The sequence below is a fragment of the Staurois parvus genome, unplaced genomic scaffold, assembly GCF_062004578.1.
Source record: "Staurois parvus isolate SC_StPar_1 unplaced genomic scaffold, SC_StPar_1.0 ptg001302l, whole genome shotgun sequence".
Taxonomy (NCBI): domain Eukaryota; kingdom Metazoa; phylum Chordata; class Amphibia; order Anura; family Ranidae; genus Staurois; species Staurois parvus.
In genome coordinates this window covers 374,556-391,646 of record NW_028319098.1, presented here as the reverse complement: position 1 = coordinate 391,646, position 17,091 = coordinate 374,556, and the positions used below count along the sequence as shown (strand labels likewise).

Here is a 17,091-nt window from a genome sequence, read left to right as displayed (position 1 = left end):
GCTGCCCAACCACTCTGCATAGGAGATCTGCATGCTGTTGCAGCTGGCATTAAAGACACACTGGGTACAGTTATAGCTGATCTACGTAGCGATTTACAGGCCCTGGACTCTAGACTTGAGGAGGTATAACACACTACCAGCAACCAGGCGGTGACCATCCAGCAGGTGCAACAAGTCACTGAAAACTACTCACACCATATCCATGATTTCTGCAGGGACCTAGAAGATCTCGACAATCGAGGGTGCAGACAACATCAGAGTGTGGGGTCTCCCAGATTCGATTGAGCCAGGTGACATCTCTAAAGCAGTGGTGGCAATCTTTAATGACCTCCTGGGTCATCACCCCCCATGACTCCCATTTAAATGAAGTACATCCATAGATCTCTCCGCCCTATAGGCAGAGACACTGACCCTCCATGCGTCATTGTATGTTGCCTAGTGAGCTTCCTCCACAAGGAAGACATCCTACAGCCAGCCAGGGAGAGACACCACATTCTTTACTGGGTTTACCTGATTCCTGCTTCTGTTAAATTATAACTCTGCTCACATACCCTTGGGCTACTACCATCTATTGCAAGTAATGACACTTATTCTAGAGATACCCACAATCCTGGACATCCTTCTCTATGCCACGCGTATCTTCTCCACTCTATTGCCAAACCAAAGCCCCATTTGTGTCCTCCTATGTATTTGATAGCCAGAGGGAGAGCAAAGACAGTGGCCAATCTACTCTTTGGTGTCTTTCCTAAAGCCCACTGTACTTGGCTAACTTGGGTCTGTTTTCATTTCCATCGTGCCCCAAGGGGGCGTATCAGCTAATCCCATCACTGGACCCCATATTTCAAACATCCTCTCCACCCTGCCTTTTGCTTGCAGGTCTTGGTAACTCCTTTCACCCTCTGGCTATCTATAATTCTATGTATGTATTGGATTACCTTCTGTACAACCTGTTTCCTATGGGTGTGTAATGCTATGAGCATCTTACAGCCTCACTGGTAGGAGGGTGTAAGGCCTGCTCATAATACAAGGGCTACCTGGTCCCCACTTTTTCTTTTTTGAATGACTATTTGCCATAAGCCCATCCTCCCTACCTTCGATGCCATTACCTCTTACCTCATCTTTTTATGTTTTGCATTAGTCTGATGCTCTACTGTCAGGTACCATGGGTATAGTATTTGGGAATAATACTAGTATGATACTTAAGATATAGAGCCAGGGTGACCCTCTATGGGTCCTCTTTTCAAGATTTAGACCTTGACCTGCAACGATGGCGGCGATTGATGGCTTCCAAATGACATCACTGCAAATCAGTGGCCTTGGGCTCCACAACCACTTCCACCCATCTTGTAAATACCATGGTTGCAACCTTTTAGTGGTCACAGACCTAGTCCCACACTGATATTTTGTACTTACAGATAGATACTCTTGGCTAGCCGCTGGTTTAATGTAGTTCTCATATTGGTTTATATCTACAGAGTTTTAAGCTTTACGTACAGGTCTCTCATATAATGCCTTTTCTATCTCTATGACGTCATCTATTTTTCCTGCTGACCTCCACCTCAGTAACCTTCACTTGCTCTAGCCTGTTAACTCCTATTACCCCTATCCCCTACCACCCACAGATTATTTTACACCACTGATTGTCCCCCAACCACCCCCACACAACTTCAACCATCTACCGTGTTGTATGGTATAGGGCACATAGTTTGGGCTCCACAGCCACCTAATTCTCCCCATCTAGGCCAGTCCAGGCAACCCCAACACTTCTTTATCTCTTTTTATACCCTGCATGGCAGGCCTTGTGTTGACACAATGCTACACTAACCCAAACAAAGCTGCTGTTCCACACCTCCTGCTCCATACTCTTCTCTTTCAAAATGGTGCCATGTGATGAGTCACACCTCCAATATGCTCCTATCCTCTGCCTTGCCTACTGCTTCCGATTCTCACCCTGGATTCATGATACCTCAGCCGGCTGATACTCTCACTAACATCCCTCACAGCCTGCCGTGTTCTCTTAGAGGTGGCAGTTCATCATTTGGATCTGTACCTCCCATATTCCCCACACAGTAGGCTCTGAGAGCTGTAACTGATTAACCCAGGACTTTCCCACCCCCTGCTTTGGGAGTAGCTGGTCTATTCTCACCTCCGGATTACCCTTTCAACTCCCCCTTTTCTATCTATCCCCTCACCTGTTTCCCATCTTTCTCTCTCTCTCTCCCTGCCTCTCCTTTTTTTTTCTTCTCCTTCTCTTCCCTTTCATTTCCTTCACTTACCTCCTCCTCAGGCGGCCTCCCGCCTTCCTTGAACCCCCCCACTCCCCTCTAAACTTCCCCTTCTTCACCATGGAAACTACCAAAGATCTCTTTCAGCAACTCCTTCTTGAAATTACTTTCCCTCAATGCCAAATGCCTTAATATCCCTGAATATCCCTGATAAATGCTCTCTTTTGCTTTCCACCATGCATAAATTCAAAGTTGACGTTGTCTTAGTACAGGAGACGCATTTTTGTTTCGACTCCATACCCAAGCTTTATAATACATCATTCCCAACAGTTTACCATGCTTTTAACGAGCTCTTCAAGTCCAAAGGAGTCTCAATTTTAATCGCTAAACATCTTCCCTTAGTTATATCTGATACCTTAATCAGCCGAGACAATCGCTACCTATTCCTAAAGGGGACGCTAGCTGACAAACTGGATTACATTGGTTAATGTGTATTGCCAAAATGTGTAACAAGTTTCTTTTTTCCACTCAATTGTAAACATCCTTGCATCCTTCCACACAGGAATTTTAATCTTAGGAGGTGGCCGCAAGGTACCCCTACACCCTCTGATAGACTCTTCCCTGGAGAGAGCCCATAAATGAACCCAAGCAACACAAGCTCCTGATACGTGTGCGTTCTCATCTTTTGGAAGAACTGGCTAAAGTGACTGAACATAAATATTTTCTGACACAAGAGATCTTTTATGAGCAGGCTAACAAGAGTGGCATACTTTTGGCAAGAGCTTTACGTGCAAAGAAAGCCTGCATGACAATTTCCATCGAATATGGGGCAATGACAGCGCCATAGTGACTTCTAAAGCTGACATCACTTCTCTGTTCAAGCGCTGTTACAAAAACTTACACAATCTTCCCCCTGAATCCATACCGCATGATAGTGGAGATTATAGATCTTGCATGATTGCTGATTTCTTATGCCAGTATAGCCCAAAACCTGTTATGGCAGAAACAGCCCGGGACCTGGAACATCCAATTACCACCAAAGGAACTGGAACAGGCAGTCAAACAATTGAAACCTGGGAAGAGCCCCAGCCCAGATGGCCTCTCAGGAATTTATTGCAAAACATTTTTAGATATCCTAACCCCCCCCCATTTTTATGCGCCTTCAATACTTTCTCTACTCACCCTCACTCTCAACATCATCTATTGGAAGCGTACATCACTGTCATCTCCAAGAGAGACAAAGATGCTTCTTCTGTGGCCAATTACAGGCCCATATCGTTGCTAAACTAATACACTTATACACTAAGAGCCTAGCTAACCATCTCCTCCCTCTTCTTCCATCTTTAATCACTAATGATCAGGTAGGCTTTATCCCTGATAGGAAAGCTAGGGACAATACTATTAAGGCCCTGAAACTCCACCACTGGCTATGCACTTCTAAAAACAACAACTTCTTCCTCTCCTTGGACGCAGAGAAGACATTCAACAGGGCGGCGACAGCCCTATGAGCCCTTGGCCTTAGATTGCACATGCTTAATTTAATCATGGCCCTTTACAAACACCCCAGTGCCCGAGTACATGTGAACGGCCACTTGTCGAATGCTTTCTCCCTCCGGAATCATACTTGCAAAGGATGCCCCAATTCAACGCTATTGTTCGTTTTGACTCTCAAACCATTTCTTCACAGACTGTGATCTAACACAGACATAAAAGGACACTCTGTCTCATGGCGTGACTTCAAGATAGCCGTGTTTGCAGATGATATTTTACTTTTTCTGTCTGAACCCCATATCACTATACCTAACTTACACAAGGACTTTGCATACTTTCAAACCATCTCAAACCTAAAGATCAATTTCACCAAATCGTATGCCCTAAATATTATCCTCCCCTTAGACCTTATGACATTTTCCCAATCTCATTTTCCTTTTACTTGGAAGTCCAATGCCATAACATACCTGGATGTTTAGCTTTCGCGCAGTCTCTCTCCAAACTTAATGAAAGAAACTTCCTCCCGGCTTTACGTTGTATCAAAACTGACTTACAACAGTGGAACACACCTTCCTTCTCTTGGTTTGGGATAGCAGTTATACTAAAGATGAACATCCTCCCCCGCCTTCTCTACCTTTTACAAGTCCTGCCTATCCATTTGCCCCCTGCCTTTTTTACCTCTTGCAGGTGGTGCTGCACCCAATTTCTTTGGGGCCACAAATGCCCACGAATTTCCTTCCCTCAACTGGTGCTCCCAAAGTCCAAAGGAAGGATTGGACTCCCAGATTTTCAAAAATACTACTGGTCATGCTACCTTTCTAGGATCCAGTAGACTGGAATGTCCATTTCTCCACTAAGGCGTGGGTCAGTCTGGAAGACTCCTTCTCATAAATGCCCCTGGAGTCTGTTCCCTGGCTCTCCCAAAAATATGTTCCCCAAACTCTTCTCGATCACCCACTCATAGGACCAACTGTGAAAACCTTCCATGAAGCCTGCAAAACTGTCCCTATTTCTTCCACCCCAGGCCCAATGACCTCTATACATCTCAACCCAGAATTCCCCTCGTGGATGCCTAAACATTTTCTTGCCAAGGTCTGGCCCTACCGCTGTATCCATGCCAAACACTTTTTTCATAATGACCAACTAAAGATACATCTCTGGCCTTGACTATGCAAGATCAGACTTTTCCCTTTTGGATGTACATTCAAGTTCGACACTTCCTCCAGCCTCTGGCCTACCTAAACAAATTAAACTTCACCCTCACCCACTTTAAAGCTATTTGCTCTAGATCTGAGCCCCAACAACATCTGGTGTCAACTAATTACTCACTACTGTTCAGTACCCATTCGCCAAAGGTGCTCCCAGCCTGTCGCTCCTGGGAAAAAGACCTAGCCATTATTCTGTCTGACATAGATTGGGAACATACCTATACCTATACTCATAAAGGCTCCGTTAATGTTTTGACTCAGGAGAATGAGTTTAAAACACTTTACATGTTAGTACAGGACCCTATGGAAGATCCATTAGTTCAACTCCTCTGCCTTGAATCTTTGCTGGAGATGTGGTGTGGCAGTAGGATCCATGCTACAAATTTGGTGGCACTGTCAACCATTCCAGACCTACTGGGTGGAGATAGACCATATAACCTCCTCAGTCTCCAGCCTTGCCTTTGACTATTCTCTGGCCCAATTTCTACTTCACCATGCATCTCTCCCCAGCAAACTGTATTTCAAGTCATTGGCCATGCACATGGTCAATGCAGCTAGACTTTGTGTGCCTGTTTTCTGTGGTTCCACCCTTGTGCCATCTGCAACTGTTTTTCTCATCTTAGTAAATAGCAGACATGGAAGAACTGATTGCAACAACACCGGATAACCCCTCCAATTTTTCACGCATTTGGTCCTGTTGGAGCCATTTTCTAACTACTCCAGAATATCACAGACTCATCGGGCACCTTCCACAATTGTCTACTTGACGATGAGCTCATAATAAGGAAAGGACTAGACTATCTGCCCATTGTCTATGCGACCCCCCCCCCCCAAACTTGATCAAACTTGAGTGGGGGGAGGGAGACATCTAGGTGTGGGGCAGCCCTTTGGTGCCCCTCTCACTCTTCCTTCACTCACCCCATATATGCCCCATAGCCACAATTTGGCCAACTCCACATCACCTCAGTCGCTCTCCTTCACTCCTCCCTTCCCTATATTGCCCCACTGCCCCTTCTCCCTATCACCCCTCCCCCCTCCTGTCTCCAATTGCATTGGATTCATGACTCACTTCATGTCGCTAGCCACACAACTCATCCTCCCCTGCCTATAGTTTTCTTTCTTAAGAGGGACCTTATTGATAGCTTGGTGGACAATAACTGATATGTAATTTATGTAATTTTATGACTTTGCCATTTAGTACATATACTGTAGATGCTCTCGTGAGGTGGTAATGACTATCTCTTACGGGAACATTTTTCTATGCAAGTGTTTTCTGTATCTTTATGATTGTATTTGATGTTATGGCCCCTTGGGCCCCTCTTCTTTCCTGGTATTCTTTGTAACTGTTATTCTCCAATAAAAACGTCTTTTTGTGGAAAAAAAACACACACAAAGTTTTGTTTTCAGTTATGACAACATCCTAGAGTTAATACTGAACTGGGACTAATGTTTTGGGCCTCCCTTTCCTACCCTATTTGAATTACTTAACTAAAGCTGGCCATACACACATACTGTAAATTTCCAACAGATTCCACACTAAACAGCAAATCTACCCTGCCAACTATTGGGTGCTGACTATTAGAATACCCAAACATTGCCTGCAGATAAATATTCCCTGTCCTGCTGACAATTTTTCACCCAGCTCCTTTGCTCTTTAAATAAAAGTGGTGCTTGCAGAACCATCAACAGATTGAATTTAAAAGCTGATACAGAAGGAGATATACAAAACGTGATCTGTGTATGGCTACCTTTAGTGTCATACTAATAGGATTAGACAGTTTAGTCATACAAGGCACATTAAGGTAAGAAATGGAGAGACCATAAGACAGTTTGCATACATAGACAGCAACATGGTACAGTATATGGATGGCTGCCTAACTCCACTGGCATCCTTTAGCTCAACCAATGTTGCCTAGGTTGGCAATACAGAAACTGGACCTTGAAGATATTTTCCATATATGTAGGTTTTGTTTTTAATTTATTTACAGTGGGGAAACTGAACACGTCAATGTGAAAACATTAGACCAAGGGATATAGAGGGTAGAGTAAGGCTGACCATACACTGTATATTCTGACTGAGCTATCTCTTTTAGATATACCATCAACTATGTAGTGCACGGGTCTGCCTGATTTAATATGATATGAATATATTGTTTAAGTTTGTCCTTGCATTACATAGTTTTAGTAAATCTAAAGTAGATTGCACAATCAGATTGTATAGTTTTTTAAGAGATGGGTGGAAATGCATATTCCTTTATGCATATTGTATAGTGCTTACTTTACCATTAAAGTGTATGTATAGCCATTTTCATTTTTGTATTGAAAATGGAAGGTTTAAATTTAAAATCTCTCTCAGTTTCTCTTTGTTTGATGTCTGCATCCTGTTAAGAAGATTTCACCTAACTACCCGCCCAAAAGATTAATTAGGAAGTACGAAGAAATCTCTTCAAACTAAAATCAGTTCCCATCTAAGATAGCTGTCACCAGAACAAAAATCCATATTAGAAGATACAGTATGTCCAGGGGCGGACTGACCATTTGGAAACTCGAGCACTGCCCGAGGGCCCGGGGCCAGTAGGGGGCCCCATGAGATGCCCCTGGTACCTTTTTCATACGCTTTTTTTAGTTTGGGCAAGGACACAGGCAAGGACACAGGGGCCTCATGATCCCCTATTGCCCGGGGCCCCATTAGTTGTCAGTCCGCACCTGAGTATGTTTTCACTTCTCTGGTGACAACTCTAAAAGTTTTAATATTTCCCATTTCTTTGTATCCTGCTGATAATGATTATCAGGATAAATAGAGAGGAACTCTAGCGACTGGGGACACAGACAAAAATTTGACAAGTACTTTAACTCCTCACTATTGTATCAAGAACTGGAAGAAAATAAGTTTTGGCTATACATATAGTTTAATTAATATACATAAGTAGACACTGGAGAGTTGAAAGCTTGTGGGGGAGTTAAGTCTTACAAAGTTATGTCAAATTAATGTCAGTCCTGTAAACCCATGTTCCCTCTAAATATGTGATTAGACAGCGGTTATATTTTTTTTACTTAACCCACAGGATTGACTACATCAATATTTTTAATAGCATAAAACCATCAACAAACAAAACATAATAATGACACAGTTGAGGCAGAAATGAAAAATATATTGGGCTTTATTTAAGATTATATCAGATATATATTTGATGGACAATATACACAAGTAAATACTCTTCAAAAATGATTGCAACTAGGTTGTAATTGAATTGAGGCAGAAGAACTCCCCATTGCACATTATTTTACTTGCTGTAATTACTGTTGTAACCTGTTATGTAGGATGAATTTATCTGTACTTGGAGGTGAGGACTGCAGCAACCAGAGCGAGGAATTTGTCCCAGGCAGCCTCAACATTAGCAGTAAAATCATCAGGAAAGTGAGAAGCCAAGACCACCTGGATAGCATGGGACAGCAGCTGTAAAGAGAAATAGAAGATATATTATTTTTGTCTACGTACACACTTATTCTGTACATATACTATAACCGATTGCCAACTGTTTCACTTACAAGTACTGTGGCAAAGCAACTTCTCTGTGCTGCATCACGTATGTGATACTAATGAAAATTTCCATAAAAGTGGAGAAAAGATAAGGTGGAATTTTTTTTTTTTAATCTAATGTGCTTTTAAAGTTAATAAAAGCAAACAGCTTCTCTCAAAAGGTATCTAATAAAGGTATCTGGTGAAAGGCGCTGTTATTCAAATCAAGCGACACAATCAGGGGCGGACTGACAACTCATGGGGCCCCCAGGCAATAGGGGATCATGGGGCCCCTGTGTCCTTGCCTAAACTCCAAAAAGCCTATGAAAAAGTTACCAGGGGCATCTCATGGGGCCCCCTACTGGCCCCGGGCCCTCGGGCAGTGCCCTAGTTTCCAAATGGTCAGTCCGCCCCTGGACACAATACTACTACAATTTACCTGGCTATTATGGTCACTGTCTGGCAATAATACCTTCCAAGTTAGTGACCCAAAACAAAGTATTCATATCATGAATTTTGGCTTCATATTTTACTGACACAAAAAAACTTGAATGCAGGGAATAATCATTACAGTCCAGAAGCTAACATTTTTTAGAGAGGCCAGCAATAACAGCATTTATATATTTGTCATGGCAAATTTCCTAAAAGCTATCATAGCATTCTCTACATTTGCCACTTGAAGCATGACCATTAAAATAACAAAACTGAGGCCCACTAGAGTTTCACTACTATATAATGCTGCTAACACATTTAAATCCAATGCATTTTTGTTATCTTATTATTTTATAGGAATTTTCAGTAGTACTTACAGCAAAGTTTCCTGGATCCACTCTTAGGTTGTATGCATGAAGGTCACTGAGGGAGGACAGGTTGCCAGCAAGGTCATCCAGGTGATTGGCTGCACTTGCAAGAGCATTCACAATCTTCCCACCATGTGTCTTGAGGTCAGCAGAGCCAGGGGTCAGATCAAAGTGGGGGAAATAGGTCTTGGTTTGGGGGAAGCTAAGGAAGAGCCTAGTAAAAAATAAAACAACAGAATATAGATTGCAAATAAATGCAGTATATATATATATATATATATATATATATACACACGAGAGTGAGTGAGAGAGAGACTGGGAAAGCAAACTTTGTATCCCTTCCCTAGTGCTAAAGCTAGCAGAAGAAGAACCTTTCTGTACTTCAAGAAATGTATTCAAGACAAAATTATGTCCTTGTTTTATGGTTTCATGGAAAATACTTGCAAACAAATGATATATAATGTGTAATACGGAAAATATTAGTAGCAACCACTAATTTACATTTTTCTGTCCATTTTCATTTAAATTTAACTCAGGCTGAAAGCATACGTATGTGATACTAATGAAAATTTCCAGAAAAGTGGAGAAAGGATAAGGTGGAATTATTTTTTTTTCATCTAATGTGCTCCTAAAGTTTATAAAAGCAAACTGCTTCTCTCAAAGGTATCTAATAAAGGTATCTGGTAGAGGCACTGTTCTTCAAATCAAGCGACACAATACTACTACAATTTACCCCCACACTGTAATCATCTTTACAAAATATGACCAAGAATAAAATAACATTACCTGGTCAAAGCCTCAGCACCCAGAGCACTGGCCTGAGAGGACATTTTGCCCATCAGGGAAATCAGAGCAGCCTTCTCACTAGCAGACAAACTCATTGTGATGATCGGGAGTTGGTGCAATAAGAGTTAGCTCAGTTTGGCAACTTAAGAACAGTCCACAATAAACTGAAAATCTTGCCAGTTAATAAAGCATTGGGATACCCTTCACAATGGTCAAGTTGCATTTCTATTGGCTGAAGACTACATACCACTCTTTGGAATTGGCTTATCTTCTGGCCCATACATGCTGTATTTGCTGAGATAGGGTAAGCATCTTATCACTATATGTTGATTACAAAGCATATACACTCATTTTGTGTTTGCTGAGCTACTGAAGATCTAGTGCAGTTTAGTGAGTTAAATTACCTGGCATTGCACATATATTTTAAATGTACTCAAATAGCATTTACTAGTTAGAAACAATGGTTGTAATTGTGTTAAATTAAGTTTTGTCTCTTCTCCACCCTTCTGGCAGTGAAGAATACCAGTTGAGTGTAGTGCTTAACCCCACAGGATCCACTTGATATGATGGCTTTCCATTCTGCCATGACTCTGCAAACCATGCGGTCCCCCCCTGATACGCCTGGTTATTTAAGTTGAAGGCTGCACACACCTGTATAATTTAATAAGGATAGGGATAAGTTCACATTTTAGGGTGACACTGGGCAGGGGATCTTCTCTTTGCACTCGCTGTCACAATGTAAAAACAACCCAAACGTCCACATCATTCATTCATAGTTTCTTGTGAATGAACAGACGACAAGTACCGATAACCATTGCAGATGATGGCTTGTAGTTCTCATTGAACTGCGAGGGCACTAGGGAGTGCTCTTGAAGTTCAATGATTCTTCCTGCCATTTAGTAGCTGCATGCCTGTATGGGATGTATAGGCAGGCAGCTCACTGAGAGTCTGCAGGATCCTGGCATTGCAGCCATGACCAGCTGATCGCGGGTGCAATGTAAAAAAATCAATAATTCCACATTTTTTTACCTGCAAAAAGATGTGCATTTATTATTTTTATACAAAAAACGAACGTAACCTTTAAATATTAGTAAACCACATGCCATGCTAGCATACAGGAAATAGGCCACAAACTCTTTGATTGTAGATCAAGTAAGTATATATTGCAAAGCAAAATAAACACAATGAACAAATAAACAGATCAGAGATTACGCTAGAATGCGTTAGACTAACTAACAGGAATACTAGCCTCAAATATGGCAAATAACTTACATTAACCACAATAATGCTAAGCCAAATGAAACTGGTATACACAGCATAAATAGAAGCAGCAACAACAACAACCATGAAGAGCATAAATGGCACAAAGAAAAGTCTCACTATAACTATTGGCAATAACTAGTCAAAAAGTGTCCCCAAGTACACTTCTACACCCCTAACAGTGGTTGGGTGTACATGTTCCTTAGAGGGGTACACTTAGGAATGGCTGTAAAGTACCTGGTGCCTAATTACGAAATTTAAGCCAGCTAATGTTGGGGCCCATCTGTATGGGGATGCACATGTTACTGTCTCTTTAAAACTGCATGCAGTGGATGACTGTTGGGCTGCTAAGTAATGGGCAATCTCTACTGTCATTAAACTGCAGACAGTGGCGGGATAAGCACAGTTGATTTTGCTCACCAGTCCTGGTAACAAAGAGTTCAGTCGAAAACGTTTGGTGATCTGCTGCCCTCAGGAATCCAATCCCTGTGGCTCAGCCCTCACGATCAGGTCCTCACAAAGCTCAGCCTCAATGCTCAGGCTCTCACAGATACTCCTTTCCTGTAGGTGCAAAAGGCAACGGGTCCCTCCAGTTCGGGTCCTATTCAGTGGCTCAGTCCTACAACTCTCTGGGCATGTTGAACATGGAACACAGCAATGGCACCCCGGTCTCCCCAAACACCTCAGCAACAGGTCTGGCCGTACTGCACTGCCCAGGCCTCCAGTCAGTTCCCAGGAAAACTTTAATCTTCTCTTCTGTATGCAGGACTTTTTGGGTCCTGTAATTCACAGTCTATTAACCTCTGTGGTTCAGTGCTCCTCAGGGACTACATGTCCCATAATGCCATTCAGCAACATCAAGTCTCTGCTGCCTCTTTGGGATTTCAAACACACTGCTCCTATCCTCTGTACAGTGGCAGGAGAAAGAGAGAGAAGTCAGGCACAGGATCACAGTCTGCTCTCCCAGCAGCACAACAGCATTGAAGGTAGGGAAGGAAAGCAGGCATAGAGCATACAGCTATGTCACAGCTCTGTCAATAACTTCAAAAGGGTAACCATATTTGTTTTCACTTAAGGAATTATTTTCAACACTAAAGCATGCATGTGTTTGACCTAAATATAATGGGACACAATTTTAAATAAAGGCACTCGCAGATCTTTCAGCGAAGATAAGTCAAAGCAACATAATTTTATTGTCAATGTTTCAATAGAGCTCAGTCCAGTTTCTCAAGACACCAGACAGGAATGGACCACCCATAATTTGAAATTTGACATATTAAAATAACAAAAGGTGGGCTAGGATGACATAATGGTAAAGAGCCATGAATGAAGCATAACAAAGTTATGTTACAATGCCAACCATACCATGTGTTCCATAAATGAACAAATTTGAGACCATGAACAACAATATAAAAAGATATGGACAAACTTATCTGACCTAGGCTAGAGGTCAAAAATCACAAACGCACGCAATATAAATCAACTATTAATTTAAGCCCAAATTGTAAATCATCGTCTTTCAAATAACAAATCTTTACTGGACGAGGGTGCATTTCCCTATGCACCATCTGGCCAATTGATGAATTTAAAATATATAACCTGTATTCAAATATATAAAAAATGTATGCTCAGCTGTAATTAATGCCCTTTGAAGTGGAATGTACTGAGCACAACAATACGACTGGATACCATTGCAATTATATACCTTACATCCAAATGATTAATAACACCAGACTAAATCAACTACCATACCATTTTAGACGAAGTGACAGCATAAAAAGAGACACTGTAGTTTGATCATAAGCCTATCAGCTTGAATATACAATCTCTATTAAGGAAATGGAGTTACCCCATGGACAAAACTAATTAGATAGTATAATCTATCTTGCTACAGATATGTAATATGGGTACACTCATCCACGGGCTTAAATGTCAGCCTCTCATGGACAAGCCCCATACATCACCATATCCAGACAAAAATACCTCACTGTCTTGAGGAATGCAAATTATGCAGTGTAAAACGCAGTACAGACCTCTCCAAAAAAGGGGGAGAAGAGTGAATACCATGTGCCTTCAAAATGTGCTCCCAAAGAAAAAACCAAAGAAAAAAGAAATTCTACATGTTTCGCTCCAGAAAACAGAGCTTTGTCAGGAGTATAAAGAATTAAAATAGGTCACATAGTAGCTGGAAGTTGTACTTAGCTGCACATGGTGGCAAAATGGCTCCTATCATTTGTTTCACCTCTATATATAGAGATAGCCATCAAAATGGCTCCCCGCACATGCTCAGTTCTTCAACAGACACCATCTTGTAGACAAAACCTGCACATGCTCAGTACCTCAACAAACACCATCCTGTGGACAAAAAACAACACCACTGCAGCACATCAGTCCACAACACAATAGACACTGATCGTGCTCTCAAACACTGTTAATGCCCCACTAGTTAAGGACCAAAATTACAGTTCATACCATTATATAGCATTTATGGAGCAAAATCAAACAAAAAGCACAGAATCTCTAATCACACATAAAAGGAAGGAAAGCAAATCCTTCATTTAAACCATAAGGTCCCCTTGAGCCTAAAAGGAAAATGCATTTTGCTTCAAGTTTCAAAAAACATTTATCTTGGTCTCCTTTTCTAGGACCCAAATTATATTTGTCAATAAAACAACATTTTACAAGTTCAGCCCTACCATCATGTTTTTGTATCATATGTCTTGCTACTGGTCTATCCTTGTTTTGAGCAATATCATTCACATGTTCAAGAACTCATCTTCTAAAGAGGCAAATTGTTTTTCCTACATATATCAGGGGGCATGGGCATTTTAAAGCATAAATCACCCCCTCTTTGCTACAATTATAGAAATCTCTTATTTTAATAATCTCCTCATTTTTAGGGTTAACAAACTCCTTGGTATTGCTCAAGAAAATACATGCCTTACAGTGACCACACCTGAAGATAGGATCTGTGATAGATACTTGTCCTCATGCAAAATATCTCTTTATGATGTTGAAAATCTGCCCTGATTTATTTGAGTATGTACCTATGCCTTGCTGGTCATCCACATTTATGGTTTTCTGACCCAACAGATATTCTCTCGGAACCTCATAGGATTTAATCAAATCTCATAGGATTTAATCAAATCAGTCTTATGATAGCCACATCTCAGAAATCTGTCAAAGAATTTTTGACTCTCCATTTGGAATGCCCCTTCCGTTTTCTCTTTGCTGTCATAAATTGACCAGTGGGCTCTTTTCAAGGCTGCTGGATGTGAACTTCCCCAATGTAACAGGCTATTCGTGGAGTTTGGTTTTTGATAGATTGCTGTATTAATATTGCGTCCTTCACCCCTTTTAATCTCCAAGTCCAAAACATTTATGCTGTTATATTTAATTTCACTCATGAAGTACATCCCAATATTGCACTGACAGTACACAAAGTAAGGAATACACACAAGAGCATGGAACATGAATCAGTATTCCACAGTCAGACAGGAGAAACCATGAGCAAATGCAGATGAGGAATAGCGGTGTGAACTTTGAGACTTATACCACTAGAGAACTAGCACACCATCCCAAACTGAAGGGAATGTGTGTGTGTAAACCAAGTAAAAGAAGCCAACAGGAAAATGAGCTGGACACCAATGTGGATGACCAGTGGGATGGTGCTCAGTAGCCTGTACCATCAGTACCAAGAAAGATAATGCTCAGATCGGTCCGGTGCAGCTGCCAATACAATCACTGCAATACAATCAATGAAGGATATGAGCTAAAACATATAAAGTAACCAGACAAGACAGTGCCAACAAAAAGGTCCACACATAAAGTAAATACAAAAAAGTGCATGCAAAGAATGCCATCGCCACAAGCAATGAATAACCATAGATAACAGGCCTTCCCCACTGGGAAAAAAGACATGTAACAGGTGTGGCAGTGCGGTACCCTGCCATGGTGAAAATCAAGGTTATAACCCAGGATTCTCAATCATACAGGTTGAGGGGCTCCAGGCAGTTCTTTTAATGCAGAGGAAACTGGTTTGTCAGTTTCCTCTTTGGTTTGTAAAGCCCGTTTTGGGACCTGTGGCCTGGAGATTTCTGAGTGATTTGGGAGGGATGAAATCTCCAATCCTGGGATCATGTTTTGAAAACAGCCAGCACACTGATTGCAAAGGTGTGTGCAGGCCTTTTTGTCGGGGCCTAACCAGGGTTCTGTGCTCCACTCCGGCACACAGGAGGTCATTGCCCTGGAGTCAGGAGAGCTCCACCTAGGAGAGGTGGAAGCCAGAGCAGGAAGGGGCTGCTAGCTGTGTGCAAACAGCCATTTAGGAAGGAGTCTGCAGGAGATAGCTGTGAGCCTAAAGTGGAAGGCCAGAGCAGCAGAAATGTGTGTACAAGCCAGGAGGCTGAATATTTGGTTAATCTGTTTTGATGTGTGGATACCCCTTGCGTGGGAAAAATGAGATGGTACTTTCCTTTTCAATAAAATTGGGCTAAAAAACCCTTAAAAAAAGAAGGAAGTGAGTGGCTGTGTGTCGTAAAGCTCTACTTTTGATGCTAGTTCCCACACAAGACATACAGTGCCCACCGTTAACTGACTACATCACACCCCATAAGAAAACACAATCAAAACTTACACATAAAAGGTAAAATATGACAAAAGTTGTCAGAAATCCCTGAGATCAGGGTCAGAATGTAAAAGTGAAACAAAAACCAGCAACATGATTACAACCTATTCAAGGAGTGTTCTGTGTAACTGATTGCTTAGATGTCCAGGAAATAATTGCCTGTGGATGGAATTCTGTGGTTGTTAAACTGATCACTGAAGGGAGTAATAGTATAGCATGTATAGTACAGGAAAGTTTACATTTAACACACAGGTACATGTGTTTGCCTGATTGCAGGTGTATAAATTAATTGTCTGTTGAGCATATGGTTACATGTGGCACAGTATGGACAACCATAACACTCAGGTTTACCAGGAGTGAGCCAGGTGGACATTTATTTATAAGGAATAGCTGTGTATGCATCAAGAGGTCTTGGGAAGAGTGAAGAGGACAGCTTGGGAGATATTTTAAGATGAGGTTAGCGATGTATGGTAGCTTGGTGTAGAGTTATGGATGGCATTTTGTGTTGTGATCAGCATTTTGAATTTTGTGCTTTGGGCAAGCAGGAGTCAGTTGCAAAAACTGGCAGACATGCTTGGCGGGCACAGAATAGTTGGTTAGATGGTTGAGTCTAGAAGCAGACTAATAAGCTGAAGGGGGGATAGCCTGTGTAGAGATAAGCCAACAAGAAAGGAATTGAAATAGCCCAGGCAAGAGATCACAAGGGAGTGTTGCTAGTTAAAAGGAGGGGGGAATTTTGTAAATGTTGCAGAGCTGAAGTTAACAAAATTTGAACAGAGACTGGAGTAAAGATAAGTAACAGACAAGGGCAAAGGCTTTCACTAACGGGAATAAACCATATGTAATGAGGCACAGTGTTCATCTTACAAAACATAAAAACTATAATGTATAATGTCACACAAGAAAACACAATCAGAATTTGCACATAAATGGAAAAATATTACAAAACATAACTGTAAGCTCATGCATGTCGGGGAAACCCCAGATCAGGGTCAAATGGCAGAAGTGTAAAGAGAGCCAGCGAATAGTTTACAGCTTAGTCAAGGAGCATATGTGCTACCTATCATCTCTCCATGAAGCAGAGTGCCAAAAGCATCAACTAGCAGGAACCCAGAAGTTGTAATGGATCATAAAACAGTTCATTATTACCTTTAACCACTTTCCTACCAGGCAC

At 41.6% G+C, this 17,091-nt stretch overlaps 1 protein-coding gene and 1 long non-coding RNA gene across 2 annotated transcripts in view; one reads left to right on the top strand and one right to left on the bottom strand.

The window, feature by feature from the left end:
* The window catches only part of LOC149437142 (uncharacterized), a 470,898-nt gene that overhangs the window by 315,943 nt on the left and 137,864 nt on the right, over window positions 1-17,091 (top strand). The window lies entirely within an intron of this gene.
* Window positions 8,068-10,189, bottom strand: LOC149437145 (hemoglobin subunit alpha-3). The gene is made up of 3 exons (XM_089661058.1): window positions 10,031-10,189; window positions 9,254-9,458; window positions 8,068-8,381 (listed from the first exon to the last, which is right to left on the bottom strand). The coding sequence occupies exons 1-3, from the start codon at window positions 10,123-10,125 to the stop codon at window positions 8,253-8,255; spliced, it is 429 nt and encodes a 142-aa protein (XP_089517184.1). The 5' UTR covers window positions 10,126-10,189; the 3' UTR covers window positions 8,068-8,252.